At 45.3% G+C, this 20,422-nt stretch overlaps 1 protein-coding gene across 1 annotated transcript; it reads right to left on the reverse strand.

The window, feature by feature from the left end:
* Nucleotides 1-1,925: 1,925 nt before the first annotated feature.
* LOC309553057 (beta-1,3-galactosyltransferase 5-like) lies at nucleotides 1,926-8,777 on the reverse strand (the record flags this gene model as incomplete). Its single annotated transcript, XM_082253955.1, has 2 exons — nucleotides 1,926-2,455; nucleotides 8,237-8,777. 2 exons carry the CDS (start codon nucleotides 8,775-8,777, stop codon nucleotides 1,926-1,928), a joined length of 1,071 nt encoding a protein of 356 aa, XP_082110081.1.
* Between the last annotated feature and the right edge of the window lie 11,645 nt (nucleotides 8,778-20,422).

Raw genomic sequence — 20,422 nt, forward strand, 5'->3', positions numbered from 1 at the left:
CAGGGCTCTAAATGCAATTACAATTCCTGCAGCCAGTGTGGATGAGTGAGGAGCAGATAGCATCAGGGTGAGCAGTGGCGGTTCTACATTAAATTGCTCCCCGGGCAAGACTCCCTCCCGGCGCCCCCCCCCCCCCAAAAAAAAAATAACATGACAACATAACAAATGCAGAGTGCCACGGCATTGTTGCCCCCAATAAATGCAGAGTGCCACAGCAATGCCCCCAATAAATGCAGAGTACCATAGCAATGCCCCCAATAAATGCAGAGTGCCACAGCAATGCCCCCAATAAATGCAGAGTACCATAGCAATGCCCCCAATAAATGCAGAGTGCCACAGCATTGTTGCCCCCAATAAATGCAGAGTGCCACAGCAATGCCCCCAATAAATGCAGAGTGCCACAGCATTGTTGCCCCCAATAAATGCAGAGTGCCACAGCATTGTTGCCCCCAATAAATGCAGAGTGCCACAGCATTGTTGCCCCCAATAAATACAGAGTGCCACAGCATTGATGCCCCCAATAAATGCAGAGTGCCACAGCATTGCCCCCTTTCAGTGCAGAGCGCCACAGCAATGCCCCCTTTAATGCAGAGCGCCACAGCATTGCCCCCTTTAATGCAGAGCGCCACAGAAATGCCCCCTTTAATGCAGAGCGCCACAGCTTTGCCCCCTTTAATGCAGAGCGCCACAGCAATGCCCCCTTTAATGCAGAGTGCCACAGCAATGCCCCCTTTAATGCAGAGCGCCACAGCAATGCCCCCTTTAATGCAGAACGCCACAGCATTGCCCCCTTTAATGCAGAGCGCCACAGAAATGCCCCCTTTAATGCAGAGCGCCACAGCATTGCCCCCTTTAATGCAGAGCGCCACAGCAATGCCCCCTTTAATGCAGAGCGCCACAGCAATGCCCCCTTTAATGCAGAACGCCACAGCATTGCCCCCTTTAATGCAGAGTGCCACAGAAATGCCCCCTTTAATGCAGAGTGCCACAGAAATGCCCCCTTTAATGCAGAGTGCCACAGCATTGCCCCCTTTCAATGTAGAGATGGCATGCCAGAGTGCCACTTTTCAATGCAGAGCGCCAGCGTTCCCCCCGACCCGTCCGTGCACTTACCTCATAGTCACTTCTCTTCACTTCTCTTCAGTCCTCCCGCGGTGCCTCCTCCTCGGCCAATGGCGTGGGGTTTGCCTTTCGGCCAATCAGGAAGCGGGAGGACCCGCTCCCTGATTGGCCAGGAGGAGGATCAGTGTGACAATAGCGAATTTTCATTCGCTATTGTCACACAATGGGCGGGCTCGGGGGGGGAGCAATGCTCTGCTCCTCGGCTCGGCTGCGGCGATTTTAGGCATGGGCGAACGGGGCTCGGGCGGTCCGGTACCATTTGATCCACGGACCGGTACTGGTCCGCGGCCCGGGCATGCCGCCCCCCACGTGGTATGAAAAAATGCCGCTCCGGGCGGCTGCCCCGTTCGCCCGTGCCTAAAACCGCCACTGAGGGTGAGTAGCTGCTAGGACCCTCTGCTTCTACATCTGCCAAGTGCTGACAGGTCTGAAAACTTCTTTCTTTTTTTTCTATCTCCCTTCTAATCTTAGTCTTCCTATGTCTCTTTTTGTTTATCTGTCCCCCTCCTCTCTCTCTCTCTCTCTCTCTGTCCTTTCTTTCTTTATTATATCTATATCTATCTATATCATATATGTAAATATATATATATAGATAGATACTTAAACTGTATGGTTATGCTGTGGTTCCTGTAGGCTTTGCGTGTGTGCGGGGGGTGGGGGGGCCTCCATGTCCATTCTGCTTGGGGCCCCCAAATTCCTTCAAACGGCCCTGCCTGGAAGCCTTAGTATATATGGATTTCACATGAAAAATATAGCTGATATGAGGTCTATTTAAACACTACCATAAGTCTATGAAGTCAGATCTAGCGGGCGACTGTCTTTCTGCTGTCACTTCCTTGTACATTTTTGACTATATCATCATACTCTAGCTTCTCCTTATTGCTGGGCGGACACGGAGAGGTGTAAGGAAGGGCGTTCCAGATTTCCAGCAGCTGACGTCTCGATAAACCATGGACCACCAGGACATCCCGGAAGCGGCAAATCTTGGTGGACTTCAGCCCAAAGGTACGAAAGCGAAGTTCGTGGTGGAAGGAGATGTTGGCAGCTAGAGCCAGTAGACCGAAGTACACATCATCCAGGGGGAAGACGGGGATGGTCAAAGAGGCTACGAGGAGTGAGGGGACCACCTCGGCAGAGAAAAGGAATCCTCCACCAGATACGAATGGGGGGTAGATATCATATGGGAAGACACTGAAGGGAATGCCGTATTTACCCGAACGTTCCACTGGGCCCTGAGTCTGGCAGAATCCATGGACTTGGAGAGGAAACTTCTTTACGGAGGTGGAGATGTAGGAGACCAGAGAATGGGGGTTCACAAACTCATCATCGTCAGCTGTCACGGAGGAAACATTTGGGTAGAGATGAAAATAATTGTTTAGTTCATGCTGGTCACACATAAATTCTCAATTAACTAGCTTATGATCACCAATGGATGAAGGCAGCCCACCAGCCCTTACATACAGTGAATCCGGAAAGTATTCACAGCACTTCACTATTTCCACATTTTGTTATGTTAGAGATTTATTCCAAAATGGATTAAATTCATTATTTTCCTCAAAATTCTACAAACAACCCCCCATAATGACAATGTGAAAGACGTTTGTTTGAAATATTTGCAAATTTATTAAAAATAAAACAAAAAATCCCATGTACATAAGTATTCACACCCTTTCCCAATATCTTGGTGAAGCACCTTTGGAACCAATTACAGCCTCCAGTCTTTTTTAAGTATGGTGCTATAAGCTCGGCACACCTATTTTTGGGAAGTTTCTCCCATTCTTCTTTGCAGAACCTCTCAAGCTCCATCAGGTTTGATGGGGAGCATCGATGCACAGCCATTTTCAGATCTCTCCAGAGATATTAAATTGGGTTCAAGTTTGGGCTCTGGCTCGGCCACTCAAGGACATTCACAGAGTTGTCCTGTAGCCACTCCTTTCTTATCTTGGCTGTGTGCTTATGGTCGTTGTCCTGTTAGAACAGGTGTCAAACACAAGGTCCGGGGGCCGAGTTCGGCTCCCGCCAAGCCATTTCAGGTGGCCCTCTCACCTCTCCTGCAGCTATGGCACCCCTCTCATCTCTGTCCCAACCATGTTTTACCAGTCGGCAGCAGAGAGAAGGACAGAACTCCTCTGCCAGATCTTGCGCTTTTCTGTGCAGTCGCACAGAGGCTCATGTCCAATCCCCCACACCATCTTAGCAGTCAGTAGCGGAGAGGAGGACAGAACTGCTCCTAGAGATTTTGCACCTCTGTGTAGCACACCATAGTCTCCACCATTCCCCCGGTCCAAGTATTCAGCAGACCCTGGCAGATGACTCCAGGCTTCCTCTGGTCCTCCTCCAGACCCAGCACTTTCTGCTTCGCAGCTCCACCCCTAGCTTTTTACTGGCAGCAGCACATGGTAAGGGGGTGCACTGTGATGTAAGGGAGTGTGGGGGGACTCGTGACTTCTGATGGTGGGTGGACCTCTTCACATCTGATGTAAGGGGGTGGTATGCTCTGGACATCTAGTCTTACAGATGCAACCAGCCCTTTGAGGGCAATCATAATGCCGATCTGGCCCACAATGAAATTGAGTTTGACACTCCTATGTTAGAAGATGAACCTTCACCCCAGTCTGAGGTACAGAGCACTCTGGAGGAGGTTTTCATCAAGGATGTCTCTGTACATTGCTGCATTCATATTTCCCTCGATCCTGACTAGGTCTCCCTGTTCCTGCCGCTGAAAAACATCCCCACAGCATGATGCTGCCACCACCATGCTTCACTGTAGGGATGGTATTGGCCAGGTGATGAGCAGTGCCTGGTTTCCCTTAAACATGACGCTTGCCATTCAGTCCAAAAAGTTAAATTTTTATTTCATCAGACCAGAGAATTTTGTTTCTCATGGTCTGAGAGTCCTTCAGGTGCCTTTTGGCAAACTCCAGGCGGGCTGCCATGTGCCTTTTACTCAGGAGTGGCCACTCTACCATATAGCCCTGATTGGTGGAGTGCTGCAGAGATGGTTGTTCTTCTGGAAGGTTCTCCTCTCTCCCCAGAGAAACGGTGGAGCTCTGTCAGAGTGACCATCGGGTTCTTGGTCATCTCCCTGACTAAGACCCTCCTCCCCCGAAACACTTAGTTTGGCCGAGAGGCCAGCTCTAGCAAGGGGTTCCAAACTTCTCCCATTTACAGATGATGGAGGCCACTGTGCCCATTGGGACCTTCAATGCTGCAGAACTTTTTCTGTACCCTTCCCCAGATCTGTGCCTCCATACAATCCTGTCTTGGAGGTCTACAGACAATTCCTTGGACTTCATGGATTGGTTTGTGCTCTGAAACGCCCTGTTAACTGTGGGACCTTATATAGACAGGTGTGTGCCTTTCCAAATCATGTCCAATCAACTGAGTTTACCACAGGGGGACTCCAATCAAGTTGTAGAAACAACTCAAAGATGATCAGTGGAATCAGGATACCCAAACTCAATTTTGAGTGTCACTGCAAATGCTGTGATACTTATGGACATGGGATTTGTTTTTGATTTTTATTTTTAATAAGTTTGCAAAGATTTCAAACAAATGTCTTTCCCGTTGTCATTATGGGGGATTGTTTGTAGAATGTTGAGAAAAAATTAATGCAATCCGTTTTGGAATAAAGCTGTAACATAACAAAAATGTGAAAACCGTGAAGCGCTATGAATACTTTCCGGATTTACTGAGAATTCAATTTAGGCTGTTTGTTGGTAATCTCACTCTATTTGTATCTTTTTGGACATAACTGAAAAAAGTTGACAACAATCTTTAACTAGTTGGGGAAGTAACATTGTTTATAAACAGTGATCAGACAGGAGATAGAGAGATACAAAGTAACATTGTTTATAAACATTGATCAGACAGGAGATAGAAACAAAGTAACATTGATTATAAACATTGATCAGACAGGAGATAGAGAGATACAAAGTAACATTGTTTATAATGATTGATCAGACAGGAGATAGGGAGATACAAAGTAACATTGTTTATAAACATTGATCAGACAGGAGATAGAGAGATACAAAGTAACATTGTTTATAATGATTGATCAGACAGGAGATAGGGAGATACAAAGTAACATTGTTTATAAACATTGATCAGACGGGAGATAGAGAGATACAAAGTATCATTGTTTATAAACATCGATCAGACAGAAGACAGAGAGATATAAAGTAACATTGTTTATAAACATTGATCAGATGGGAGATAGAGAGATACAAAGTAACATTGTTTATAAACATTGTTCAGATGGGAGATAGAGAGAGATACAAAGCAACATTGTTTATAAACATTGATCAGACAGAAGATAGATACCAAGGGGGGTATTTATTTAAACTGGAGAGTGCAAAAGTTAGTGCAGCTCTGCATATAAACCAATCAGCTGCCATGTTTTATTGCCAAGGCTGAATTGAACGAGATGAAATTAGAAGCTGATTGGTTACTATGCACAATTGGACCAGATTCTGAGTGCTCCAGTTTTAGTAACTCTCCCCCATGTAACATTTTACATACACTCGGTTTCATTTATCTGCAAATCAAAAGGGATGAGCTTTGATCTGCATATAATGGACAGTGGAAGCAACCTGACAGGTAAACAAAAATGAAATAAGAATTGATCCTGTTGTATTATTCTGTAGTTTACCTTTATCATTCATATTTCATTCCATCCCCCCCCATTTCTTTTGATTGATTGCTGACTTTTTTTTCTAGCCAGTAATACTAATATAATCATTTTTATTATGTTTTTATTATTTTTTATTATTAAGATTTCTTTTTTTTTATTTCTTCTTTTTTTTTTTAGTTTTATTACCGTTTTAGCATTGCATTAGGAGGGCAGTCCCACCTGTTTACAAGTGAGAACCCCAGCGGGAATTCCTGGTGATTAGCTGCTCTATGGAAAGGAATGGGAGGCTGCTGGTTCCTGCAGCCTATTGCAGCCACTCGCATTGTAGTCGCTCTTGCAGTGATCGCACGTGAGTGGTCGGTCCTTGACCCCCCCCCCCCCGATTGCCTGCGTCCAGAGCGGATGACTTGCATGTTGCAATAATGGGCTGCCTTATCGTAACCCATGTTAACACTCGGTACACACAAACTCGGTACACACAAATGTAATTGGGCCGGAGGTCATATGACGTCCTGGGCTTTAGGTGGGGATATCTGAATGATGGGTGCAGATGCAGGCATCATTCAGATATCATTTTTTTTGCTGGCGATTCCCTTCACCGTAAGAACAATCATAGCGGCTGGGCCATTCTTACGGGCCGGCGGGAGGGGACAACCAAATAAAATTGGTTGTCCCTTTTTTCCCCACAAATAGAGATTTCTTTTAATGGTATTTTATCATCTCTGCAATTTTAATATTTTGTGTTATTTACAAAATAAGATAATTAAAAAAAAAAAAAACAATGTTTTTTTTTTACTTTATGCTATAAAACATCCAATAAAAAAAAAATCTAATTTATTTATCAATTTAGGCCAATAAGCGTATATTGTTTGGTTTGCGCAAAAGTTATCACGTCTACAAACTATGGAAAATATATATGGGATTTTTATTTATTTCATTATTTTTTACAAGTGATGATGGCGATCAGCGACTTTTAGCGGGACTGCGACATTGCGGAGGACAGATCGGACACCTAACTGACACTTTTCACGCAAAAGCACTTTTAGACGAACTGGAAGACAGCGACAGCGAAACGGAGTTACTTGAAGAACTGAGCGATAGCGATTGGTGGGAAAATTCGTCATCAGGTACGGAAAGTGACGACAGCGACGATTCTGAGGTTTCTTTCTGGCACATCGCTCCGTTGGAAAATTCTGAAGAATCATTTGATATCCTTCCCAAATTCCACATCTATGTGCCAGAAAGAGACATCAGAATCGTCGCTGCCCTCGCTTTCCGTACCTGATGACGAATTTTCCCACCAATCGCTATCGCTCAGTTCTTCAAGTAACTCCGTTTCGCTGTCGCTGTCTTCCAGTTCGTCTAAAAGTGCTTTTGCGTGAAAAGAACGCTTTTTGGACGCCATGGTTGTTCTCTATTTTCCAGGCACAAAGAACTGGAAAAGCACAGGCAGGACACTGGAAAAGTCAACAGATGAAGTCCTGTGGTGAAATGGGATGATACAGTGTAATAGGATCACAGCTTTCTATCATCTCATTTGGTGTATTTACACCTTTGAATTTGCTGCCGGTTCCACCCCCCTGCGTCGCAACACTCGCAGCGAAGGGATCCGGAAGACAAGTGTCGGCAATTGGCCGAGCACAGAGTGGGGAGAGAGTGTGAGGATGCAGGGGAGGATGGCAGGGGAGGACGACGGGGGATCGCAGGGAAGGTGAGTAACATTCTGGGAAAATCCCGAGTGTGGCTCTGGGTTACCGCTTTTGGTACTGTAAGTTAACCCTGAGCCACACTCGGGAATACCGCCAGGGAGGTTAATGTGAGATCTGGGGTCAAAAAAACCTCACATCTCACATCTACACTAAAAAAGCAAAAGAAAAAAAAAAAGTCTTTTTCTTTTCATGATGAAAAAAAGGGCTCTTTAAGGCCGTTGGGAGGAAGCAACCTATGACGTCGCTCCGGTCCTCCAAGGCCATAGAGTGGAGTGGGGGCCAGCTTGCCCTCACTCAACTTCCTGTCTAAGAAGGAAGCTGACCGGATTGTTTTCCCCGCTTCCGACGGCTCCGGTAAGCAAGGAAAACTAACAGGAAGCGTCGGGATGAGGGGGAGGGCACGACACCTTTCCCGCCGCCAATAAAGGTGATCCCGCGGCGAATCCGCCACTGGGACCACCCTTCTGTTAAAGAGGATCGCCCGCTGTTTGAAAAAAATACCAAGGCTATGGCAGCTATCTACTATCTGCTGCCATAGCCCCGGTATTTAACGTCAAAGTACCAACGTAAATACATGGTGGATGGTCCAGAAGTGGTTAAGATAACTAAAGCAGAGATCCAATTTTTCTTTTGTCTTCAGGGAGAATTCAACAGGAGTACTAAACTCTGACAAAGTATGGCAGGTGGCCTGTCTGAGCCTGATGTCTTCAGCTACAATTTAGATAGAACTTTTTGGGTGGAAAGGTCCTTTAATTGTGGGACCAGGTTTTACCTTTGAGTATGTACTTGGCCTCCGGACAGAGGTAATGCAGCCACTTCAGGAAGCAATGTTCCTTCAGGGATAAGTTATGGTGGCTCTCCATGAAGTCCCACAATATAATGTCACCATAAAACGAGGCTTCCTCCACCAATCTCTCCATCTCCTCCCGATGGCCAGAGTTGGCGAGGAGAAACACGGGGAGGAACCTGTATCCCAGAATCCTCCTCTCCTGAGCCCAGGTGTAACGTAAGATGTTTCTCCTCCCAAGGGACGCTGGATGAGATTTTACTGCCAAGATGATCAGAGGATCCAGTGTCCGGCAATATCCGGAGAGATCTATAAAGGTTCGGCAGCGGTACTCCTGAAGGGCCGGGTACTTCTGAGAGTACTCAGACAGATCCAAGTAAAAGTCATTCTTGCGGTGGTACAAAAACACTGAACGGCGGAGGACTGGGGCAGGGCTGTTTTTGGCTACGATATGGTCCAGGATCTCTTGCAGCTCTAGACGGGGCTCTTCTTTCCTGAGGAACTGAATGATGACTACAAGGACCATGGATGTCAGGAGGGCCGCTAGGATCAATCGCCATCTGGCCAACCGCTGGAGGGCAGAATACACATAAAAAAAAAATAGACAATGTTAAATAAGATTTCTTCAGGAAGAACCACAGAAAACAAAATATGTATCTAAACCATCCCCTGATTGTAGAATGTTCTTGGTTGTATTACCTAAATGCTTAAAAATATTATCTTCAATTTTTTTAAACAGTTATATACACTGCTCAAAAAAAAAAATGAAAGGAGCACTTTGAAAACACATCAGATCTCAATGGGGAAAAATCTCAAGGTTTATATCTATACTGGTTAGGACTTGGTAATGTGTTGGGATCTATACTGGTATGGACTGGATAATGTGTTAGGGTCTATACTGGTATGGACTGGGTAATGTGTTAGGATCTATACTGGTATGGACTGGGTAATGTGTTAGGATCTATACTGGTATGGACTGGGTAATGTGTTAGGATCTATACTGGTATGGACTGGATAATGTGTTAGGGTCTATACTGGTATGGACTTGGTAATGTGTTAGGATCTATACTGGTATGGACTTGGTAATGTGTTAGGATCTATACTGGTATGGACTGGGTAATGTGTTAGGACATTACCCAGTAACATTCACTGGTATAAGCAATCATAATGTGTAAAAAAAAAAATCCTGATCACTTTCCTAGAGTAGTACTGTGTTACAATGGTAACACTGTATTGCTCTGGCCACAGTGTGTTAAAAGGAAATGGTAAAAAAAAAAATAAAGTAATAAGAAAAGAAATTGAAAAAAAAAAAGTATTAAAAAATATATTTATTTTTTTTTTTTTTTAAATACTGTCAGTATCCCTGATCACCACCACCCCAGTCACTGGTCACTTTTTTTTTTTTAATTTCTTCATTTTCCAAAAAATTGTGACAAAAATACAACTTCAGAAAACTCACCATTCGCCTCATACTAAATACCTCAGACTCTCTACTTTCTAAAATAAAAGGGGTCATTTGTACTGTCCTGGCGATTTCAGGCCTCAAGAAATGATAGGCCATCAGTACATCAGAATTGATAAAATTTCAGGTATACAGTATAAACAGTACCATCGTTTGTAGACCCTGTAATTTTCCCACAGACTAAATAATATATACTGATTTGGAATATGTAGCAAAATACATTTTTGCCTAAATTGATGAAAAACGATTATTTATTTGCAAAATGTAATATCAGAAACAAAGAAAAACATTTTTTTTCAAAAAATTTTGGTGGTTTTTCATTTATTTAGCATAAAATAAAATACACAGTGGTGATTAAATACCACCGAAAGAAAGCTTTCTTTGTGTAAAACAATTGATGAAAATTTCATTGGGGTACAGTGTTGCACGATCACGCAATTGTTATTCAAAGTGTGACAGCGCAGAAAGCTAAAAATTGGCCTGGGCAGGAAGGGGGTTAAAGTACCCGGTATTGAAAAAAAAAAAAAAAATGTCTACTTCTATTTTGACCTGTTATAGACTTATAAAAAAAGTTGTTTTATTGTAAATAAAAAGTTTTTTTTTTTTTTTTTTAATTTTACACTTTTTTTATATATCACTGAAAAACATTGAATGAAAATAAAAATAAAAATATTGATGTAAAAATAATCAAATTACAAAAAAGTCAGCAGAAAAATAATAACTAAGAGGAGAAGGGGTTAAGTTTTCATTAGCTGATATCATATGCAAATTAAAGGTCACACCTTCGATCCACGTATGAAATATTGTTGGAGGGAGCAGTGGTAAGGGAAAGGAATTGGATACAAGATGCGTCCTGAAAACTCATCTGAAGTTTTGTTTTTTGGAAGTATCTGTTTTGTATAAGATCCTCATTTTATTGTATAATTTTACCCATTTTTTATGTGACGCTGAAAAAAATAACTAAACAAAAACAAAATAAAAATAAATTAATACTTATTTAATAGAAGAAAAAAAAAAAACAGCACAAAAACAATAGCTAAGAAACAAAAGAAATTAAAATACCAGAATTTATCAATAGTTAAACAAAAGAAATAAAAAAAAGCAGAAAAAATAGCTAAAGGGGAAAAGGGTGTAAGGTTTCTTTAACTGATGCTACATGTGGAGTAAAGGGGAGCTTTACATATGAATGAAATAGCAGAGGAGTGCATGGCAGCAGGGGAAAAGGAGCTTGACATTAGAGATGTGTCCTCAGCTGACTTTTTTTTTTAAGTATCTGGTATGAATAAAATTCAAATTTTCTTGTATAATTTTGCCCATTTTTTTAATGTGACTCTGAAAAAAATAACAAAATAAATGAAAATAAAAATAAATTTTAATACTAAAACAATAAAAAAACAGCAGAAAAATAATAGCTAAGGAACAAAACAAATGAAAATAAGTATTGATAGTAAAACAAAAGAAATAAAAATAACAGCAGAAATAATATTAGCTAAGGGGGGGGGGAATAAAAAAAATAACAAAAAAAAAAGAAAAGAATAGTAAAAAAAATAGAAATTTTAAAACCTAAGGGGAGAAGGGGTAAAGATGTGCAGATTTTTTTTTAGTTATATATGGATTGCGTAAGATTTAGAATCCTAGTCAGTTTGTTGTTGTTGTCTAAGATTCTCCCTCCCTATATGTCCTGGTGACCACTGTCATTGAGAAAAAGCCCATCATTTTACAGTTATCAAAAGAACAGGAAGAGAGAAAAATGTTCCAATGGGGACATCTGTTCCATCATCAGGTGGGGGATTTCCCTCACTGTCTGTAGAAATGTCCACTCACCATCTTTTGTGTGTCTGTAACAGGAAAGTGTAATCCCTGCTACTTCATGTCCCATTGGGGAGACTTCACTCCCCTCCTGTACCATTTGGGAGACTTCCCCTTCACTTCCTGTCCTATTGGGGAGACTTCCCTTTACTTCACTTCTTGTCCTATTGGGGAGACTTCCCTCCCCTCCTGTACCATTGGGGAGACTTCACTTCACTACCTGTCCCGTTGGGGAGACTTCCCTCCCCGCCTGTACCATTGGGAAGACTTCCCATCACTTCCTGTCCTTTTGGGGAGACTTCCCTTCACTTCCTGTCCCATTGGGATACTTCCTTACCTGATGTAGCACCCTCCTAGGTAGGTGCTAGAAAAAAAGCACTTATATGGCCCTGTCTGCTTATCAGGGGGGGCTGATCATTCAGTCATGTGTTTCCAGGGGTGTCTGTTGAGTCTGGGGAGTCTCCCCACTGTGTCCAATTAGGGCTCTTGTTGGGCAGTGGAGGAAACCTGGGCAATAGCACCCTGGGGCTTATATCTATCTCAGTGGGCAGAGTTTGCCGCAATGCATCCTGGGATGGGATATAAGTCTGAGGGGAGCACATGACAGATCGTCTTTGGCGGGAAGCAGAGTCCCAGGAGGAGGCTGACCGCTGTCTCTCCTCCTGCCAGAGCTAGAGAAGGTGTCCTGGGCAGTCAGCCTAGAGGACGAAGGTTGAGCTGGGTTGCAGAGAGGGATCCAGAGTGTTGTAGGCCGAGTGGAGCTGCTGGGCAGAAGTTTCCAAGAAAAACAGCGTTGTAAGTACTCGAAACTGCCCAGGGGTCTGCCTAGGAGAGGGGACCACTCCAGAAGGTCAAAAGGGATCCGGGAGCCAGCTAACATGTAGAGAAGGCTTAGAAAGGAGGTGCCAGAGTCTAAGCCCTGAAGATAAGAGTAAAAGGGGGCTGGTGTGGGCCCTGAAGTGTTCAGCAATGCAGCAGTGTATACAAGTAGCTACCTCAGAAATGAGTGCTTAAGGGAGCTTAAAGAGGACTTCTTTATCCAGGAAAGCAGTCAGAAGTCAGTTCAGCTCTAACAGGCAGCAGGCCAGCGTTTATCGTCGTTGACCGGCATCCTGCCAGCGTCAAGTCAGCGCCAATCGGCATTTTTTAATGTCCCTAGCAATTTGTGCATAGTTGAGCCAAAGGAGTATCCCACTCATCCCTTCTCCCATCCAAGTTACAAAATAAATACAAAAACCCAAAGATACTGGACTGGTCATTGTCTCAGTGCTCACACTTGGACAACATGCTTAAATGTGCTGTTGTTGCTAGCGGTAACCCAGGCGGACCCATATCCAGCAAAACGGCTGGGAATTGTGCTACACTTAAGTCCTTAAAGTAGATGCTTCAGAAAATTTAGTTGGTGCAATTTTATCTCAACAACAAGGCGCTAAGTCACTTCTACACCCCTTGGCTTTCTTCTCAAGGAAACTCAGTTCTTCAGAGAGAAATGATGATGTGGGAGACCGTGAGCTACTTGCCATCAAGTCTGCTCTTGAGGAATGGCGTTATCTCCTTGAGGGAGCAAGTCCCCGAATCCTGATTTTCAAGGACCACAAAAATGTAGAATATCTCCGTACAGTTAGGTGTCGAAAACCCCGTCAGGCCAGGTGGACCTTGTTTTTCTCAATATTCTCATTTCATATAACCTACAGACCGGGTTATAAGAATGGGTAACCTGACGCCCTGTCATGCATGTTTCCAGAAAAAAAAGGAAGCTACTCAACCCGATACCATCCTATCTCCACAAAGTTTTCTGTTACTGCAAGGAGATTTGGTGCCCCAGCTTAAACAAGCATCAAGGGAGGAAGGTCCACCATGTGACTCTCAAATGCAAGACCAAGATGGATTGTTCTTCCATGATCAAAGAGTTTTCGTACCTTCAAGTTTGCATCAGCCAATCTTAAATCTGTGCCATGACCATCCCTTCGCAGGTCATTTTGGAATTCGCAAGACTATGTAGCTTTCACAATGGTCCTTTTGGTGGCCTAGCCTGAGGTCTGATTGTCAGGACTATGTAAGGGCTTTTGAGATCTCTATCCGAAACAAGGAGACAAGACTAAAGCTTGGGGCTTGTTAAGGCCTTTGCGCATTCCTAGCAAGCCCTGGGAGATGATTAACATGGACTTTATTGTCGAGCTCCCACCATCTGAAAACTTTACAACTATTTTTGTGATAGTTTATAGATTTGGTACCCCAGCTTAAACAAGCATCAAGGGAGGAAGGTCCACCATGTGACTCTCAAATGCAAGACCAAGATGGATTGTTCTTCCATGATCAAAGAGTTTTCATACCTTCAAGTTTGCACCAGCCAATCTTAAATCTGTGCCATGACCATCCCTTCGCAGGTCATTTTGGGATTCGCAAGACTATGTAGCTTTCACAATGGTCCTTTTGGTGGCCTAGCCTGAGGTCTGATTGTCAGGACTATGTAAGGGCTTTTGAGATCTCTATCCGAAACAAGGAGACAAGACTAAAGCTTGGGGCTTGTTAAGGCCTTTGCCCATTCCTAGCAAGCCCTGGGAGTTGATTAACGTGGACTTTATTGTCGAGCTCCCACCATCTAAAAACTTTACTACTATTTTTGTGATAGTTTATCTAAAATGGCACACATTGTACCAATGATTGGAACACCATCTGCTCGGGAGACTGCACAAGCATTTGTCAAAGAATTAGTACGGTTGCATGGGGTTCCTCAGAGCATAACTTCTGACCGAGGGGTTCCATTTACATCCAAATTCTGGAAAGAACTTTGAAAAAGCACATAAAATTGAGACGTGGTTATCTTCAGCCTATCATCCCCAAAGAAATGATCAGACAGAATGAACAAACCAGACTCTAGAGCAATACCTTTGGTGTTTTTCTTTCATGCGGGATGACATGGCTTTGCTCTAGCAAAGTTTGCTTACAGCAATTCTGTCCACTCTGCTACTGGTTAACTCCATTCTTTGTAAACTTTGGATTCAATCCTTCTTTCTTACCTGATGCAGTCTTTGATTCACCTGTTCCAGCAGTCCAGGAATGACTGAGGTTTCTACAAACCAACAATAAAGTTATGCAGGGAGCTATTGCCAAGGCCCAACAGGACAACAAAAAAATTGTTCGATAAAAAGAGAAGGGGTGATCTGGATCCCAAGCCAGGGGACAGGGTTTGGTTATCCACCACGTATTTAAAAATGGCCTGTCCTTCCAAGAAATTGGCCCACTAGTACATCGGTCCATTTGCTGTAAAAAGAATAACAAATCCAACAGCTTATGAACGTTTGCTACCAGAGAAGTACAAGATTCACCCAGTTTTTCATGTGTCTCTGCTAACGCCTACTGTACCAGACCCTTTTCTTGGCCGAATTCTGGACACTCCAGCACCAATCATGATCAGGGCTGGCCCTACCATGGGTCCCCGTGGGACCATGGGACCCAGGCTGCACTTAGAGAGGGGCGGCCCCCGGACACCTCTTCTCTTCTTCGGCTAGCTATAGGGAATAGCCGAACATGTAAAGACTTTACCGAGCGGCGGCGCATACGCAGTGTGCATGTCAGGCCGGCCGCTGACCTTTTTTTTGGCGCCGGGCGGTGCCATTTTTAAATCCTAAGGGGCCCTTTAGGAACAGGTAAGTGAGACTGCTCCACACACAGCCACACTACCTGCCATTATGCGGGGCTGCAGGCATACTACAGAAGATGCAGTGCTGCGGGCATGGTACATGCCCACAGCACTTCATCTCCTGTAGTATGCCCGCAGACTCGCATTCTCCTCTACCATGCCCGCAGCCCCGCATTCTCCTGCACCATGCCCACAGCCCTGCATTCTCATGCACCATGCCCACACCCTGCATTCTCCTGTACCATGCCCACAGCCCCACATTCTCATGCACCATGCTTGCAGCCCCGCATTTTCCTGTACCATGCCCGCACCCCCCTCATTCTTCTGTACCATGCCCGCAGCCCTGCATTCTCCTGTACCAGGCCCCGCAGCCCCGCATTCTCCTGTACCATGCCCGCAGCCCCGCATTCTCCTGTACCATGCCCACAGCCCTGCATTTTTCTGTACCATGCCCACAGCCCCGCATTCTCCTGTACCATGCCTGCATCCCTGCATTCTCCTCTACCATGTCCGCAGCCCCACATTCTCCTGTACCATGTCCGCAGCCCTGCATTCTCCTGTACCATGCCCGCAGCCCTGCATTCTCCTGTACCATGCCCACAGCCCTGTTTTCTCCTGTACCATGCCTACAGCCCTGCTTTCTTCTGTATTTTACCCGCAGCACTGCATTCTCCTGTACCATGCCCGCAGCCGTACATTCTCCTGTACCATGCCCGCAGCCCTACATTCTCCTGTACCATGCCCGCAGCCCTACATTCTCCAGTACCATGTCCGCAGCACTGCATTCTCCTGTACCATGCCCGCAGCCCTACATTCTCCTGTACCATGCACGCAGCCCTGCAGGGCACTGTGGCACTATAGACAGTAGAAAGCCTGGTGCACTGGGCATCTGCCCAGTGTCTACTGCTCTGTCCTGCTCTCACTCCGTACACACTCACACTCCTCTGACTGCTTTCATAGTCCTATAGAATGTGGAGGGGGGGGGCAGCATTTCATTCTCGGACCCAGGCAGCACAATGTCTTGGGCCAGCCCTGATCATGATTGATGATGAAAAGGAGTAGGAAATTGAGGCCATTATGGATTGTAGGAGGAGGAGAGGCAGTATTTAATCAAATGGAAAGGTGGAAAGGTTATAGTCCTGAGGAGAACTTGTGGGAGCCAGAAGGCAATGTTTATGCCCCAAGACTGGTGAGAAAGTTTTTCCAAGCCCATCCAGTGAAGATGTCTCAGATGGGCATCTGGAGGCTGCCCATTAGGAGGGGGGCAATGTAAGGTTAACCAGATTTCCACCACCAAAAGGCCAGTGCAGATTCGTGCTCAGGCACATTGCACAAGTGCTAATATTTGTAAGCGAAAGACCAATGTCACTGCAGTGCCAGTTCATCACACATATATTTGTGCACACACGTGAACATACCAATTAGCACTTGGTGCTCAGTGGCCTATTTAAACTGCTCTATTACTGTGAGCAGTTGCGGATTGGTCTTCAGCTCGTTCCTGTGTTCCCAAGACCTGATCGGTTGTTTCTGCTTACTTTTGTATGACCCAGCTTGCCTTTGGACTTTGCCTTTACCTGTGCTCTAGCTCGGTTTCCCACTGCTCCGACCTTGGCTTGTTTACTGGATCTGATCTGACAACCCAGCCTGTCTATGGAGCCTCTCCTGTCTTCAGGCCTAATTATGGTGTTAAAATCACCTCCAAAGACAACCTGCTGGGATGTAAAAAGGAAGGGCTTGATCTTTGTGAGGAGGCTTTTCCTGTCCCATTTTGACTGCGGTCCATAGATATTGATCAGACGCAGGTCCTGCCCCCTAACAGAGACGTCTAAGACCATGCCTCTCCCCATTTCTACCTCAATTACCCGCCGGCACGTTACCATATCAGTTTAAAAAGAACCTCAACTCCGCTGCAAGGCTCAGCCACAAGAGACCAAAAGGAGGGACCGCATCTCCACTCCCTTTTTGCTAGATGGACATTGGCCAAAGTATTGAGCCAGGTCTCTCGCATAAGTAAAATCTCAGCATCAAACTCACTGAGCAAAAATAAGGCACTATCACGAGCTCTTGCAGATTTAATGCTGGCGACAATAATAGTCGCCACCTTTATCGGAGCAGGAACTGCCATCAGGATGATTGGGGTAGTCGTTTCTTAACCTCTACCACACTCTCATCACCCGAAACAGCTCTCTTCAGATTATGTGACTCCCCCTCATCCATAGATGATAAAGAAATAGATAAATCTGACACCAATTCATCCCCTAATAAAACAGAAAATGTGTTGCCAAGAGGAACCCCTTCTGGGTCTGACTGTAAGGAGGAAATGACCGCTTTACTGGTCTTCCTCTTTTTCTTCCTCCTTATCCTCTCCCACCCCTCATCATCTGAATCCTCCAAAACAGAGGGTGAGACATGGGACATGGACACCCCTCCCTCAACCCCATCAACCCCACCACCATCCAGCACCCCTGTACTCTCTTGGCCACGTTTGCGGTGTCGAGGGTCAGGGACTAGAGGTGGAGTAGGCCAAGAGGGAAGATCCACTATACCCGCCCCCCCCCCCCCAGCCGCTTCCGCTAGTCTGGAGGATCTACGCACAGTAGATGTAGGAACAACAACAGGAGGGACAGACTCAGGGACCACATCACTAGGGGAAACAGAATCTGACACAACAGACACAGAAGATGCAACAGTTTCTTCCCTAACTTCAGCTGCTTCATCTTCTTTATCAAGCCTCTCCAGCTCAGTCTTCAATCCTGGCAAGTTATGCAGTGCCTCTGGGCACTGGCTATATGGATGACCCAGCTGCTGGCACAAATTGCACCGAATCTGGGTGCATTCTCTGGCCAAATGGCCTAAATCCTGGCACAGTGAGCACTTCTTGTGGGTGCAGGACGATGCAAAGTGGCCTTTATCCCCACATGTATTACAAGGCTGACCTTGGTAGAAAATGGTCAGTTCATCCCTTCCCAGAAAAGCTGAGCAGGGAAGGTGCTGAACTACATTGCCCAGCACCCCCAATTTTAGTGACACTGTCCAGGCCCCTGTCCATATCCCATGCTCATCAAGGACCTTCCTCAGTGGAGTGAGGACCTTGCCATATAGGCGTAGCCATACTATTAAATCAGCCTCTGGTATGGACTCATTACGCACCAAGATTGTCACCGACTTTATCAAAGGCTGCCTTGAAATCACCTTTGGCACCAAACTACTCCACTGCTGAAGGCCCTTGCACCTCCTATATCTCTCCCATAAGAGATCCAAACTCTCAGGTTTTACAAAGGACAAATCAAATTCATAACTTCCCACCGGCAAATCAAAGCAAAAATATCACAGGCTTTAAACCCCATTTCCAAAATCAACTCAGCCACCCTCCCCCTTACTGGTGGGGTTCCCTCCCCCTCCCACCTCAACTGAACCACATTCCTCCTCCTATACCCACTAACCAGCCCCCCACCAAACCTCCCTGAATTGTGACTATTAACAGAATTACCACCACCCACCCTGGCACGACGCCCCAAAATTGTAGCATAGCTGCCAACATTCCTCCCAGCAGAAGATCCATCAGTTTCTTTTAAATTATCTGACACAGACTTAGCAGATAACAGTTGCACAGATTCTGGATTGATCTGTACAACCGATAAATCTTTCCTCTGCTGAGCAGGGGGAGAAATGTAATTTCTATTTTTCCCAGCATTACTAACCCCTTCACCAACACCCACCACCACATTCATTGCTTTATTATTATTGTCATTTTTAATACTTGCTGGGATATTTATTATTTTTGTTGTCTTCACAGCAGAATCCATAGTTGCTGCATTGGTAAGTTTCAGTAGTTATCTTCTCTTCCACTGGGACAGGGTTTTCAGCTGTAGAAATATAATTCTGTTTTAACACAGCAACAGGTGAAACATTGCAGGATACTTCCATTGCTGCTTCCACTCCACTTGCAGCACCGTGCTGATCCCCTCGTCAATCTGCACTGGAAGACTGGGAGGCTCAGCTGAACATGAAGCAGGCTCTTTGGAGCTGGCAGCCATTTTGCTTGCTGTGGGACTACTGGTCTCAGCCAGACCAGCAAAATCCATGCCTGGGGTGTTTGATGCGGGTCCATCCACATTCCTCTGATGGTCTGGTGACTCCTCTGTCAGGGATTTTCCCTGAATGTTCTGCACTGGGTTTCTCCACAGTGGTAATTTCAATAGGCAGATGATTGCAGATCGCCTTCTCACCTAGGACAGCATCCACTACAGCAGATGGGGCAGACATGCTGGAAGGCAGCATGGTGTACTGGGATTTCTCCATGAGTACTGGCTTTGCTGGCTCGTATCTCCTCTGCCCATCTTCAGGGACTTCTGATGGATCATCAGAAAAGACAAACTTGTCTGCTTTCAGGGGTGACTCCATCTGCTGGATGAAGGTCAGGGTTCCATGCCCACTCTCAACCCCCTGGCTGGTTGCCGCTGGCGATTCCCAGGCCTGACATGGGGGAGAGGTGCAGAGGCAGATGAAGCCTGGTCATCCATTAACTGAGGCTGCTGATCCACAGAACTTGCTGATGTCTGGCTGGCAAATCGCCTCTCATCATCAAACTTTTCTTTAAATGCTCCACTTCTGTCTTTCAGCTTTTCCAATAATAAAGATTGTTTCTTTACCTTTTCTTCCAATTCCTGTAACTCAGGCTTCATGGCTGTGCGATTTTTGCTCCAGGTCTGGAAATACTTGGTTCTGAAGGATTTGTGTTCAGCCTTCAAAACTTTAAGTTTTTCTTCAGCTCTCCCAATCACCCTAAAACGATTGATAATCTTCTGGCTAAAGACATCCGCATTCTCACCAGGGCCTGGACCCACAGACAGGTCCTCCACCTCCTCCTCACTAGGCCCCGTGTCATCAGTGTGATCCCTCCCAGGGCCTCCCCCAGGATCAGGCATTGTTCCTGGGCCAAGCTAGCAGGCAAGACCCAGGCTTGAAAAACGCTGGTCCTCAGAGAGAGCTCCTTCAGTGTGTCCTCCTCCTTCTTCCCACTGACCACCAATGTAAGGAGCATTCTTCCCACTGATCACCAATGTAAGGAGCATCCTTCCCACTGACCACCAATGTAAGGAACATTCTTCCCACTGATCACCAATGTAAGGAGCATTCTTCCCACTGACCACCAATGTAAGGAGCATTCTTCCCACTGACCATCAATGTAAGGGACATTCTTCCCACTAACAACCAATGTAAGGAGCATCCTTCCCACTGACCACCAATGTAAGAA

Source organism: Pelophylax lessonae, assembly GCF_965119305.1.
Source record: "Pelophylax lessonae genome assembly, chromosome: 4".
Classification (NCBI taxonomy): Eukaryota; Metazoa; Chordata; class Amphibia; order Anura; family Ranidae; genus Pelophylax; species Pelophylax lessonae.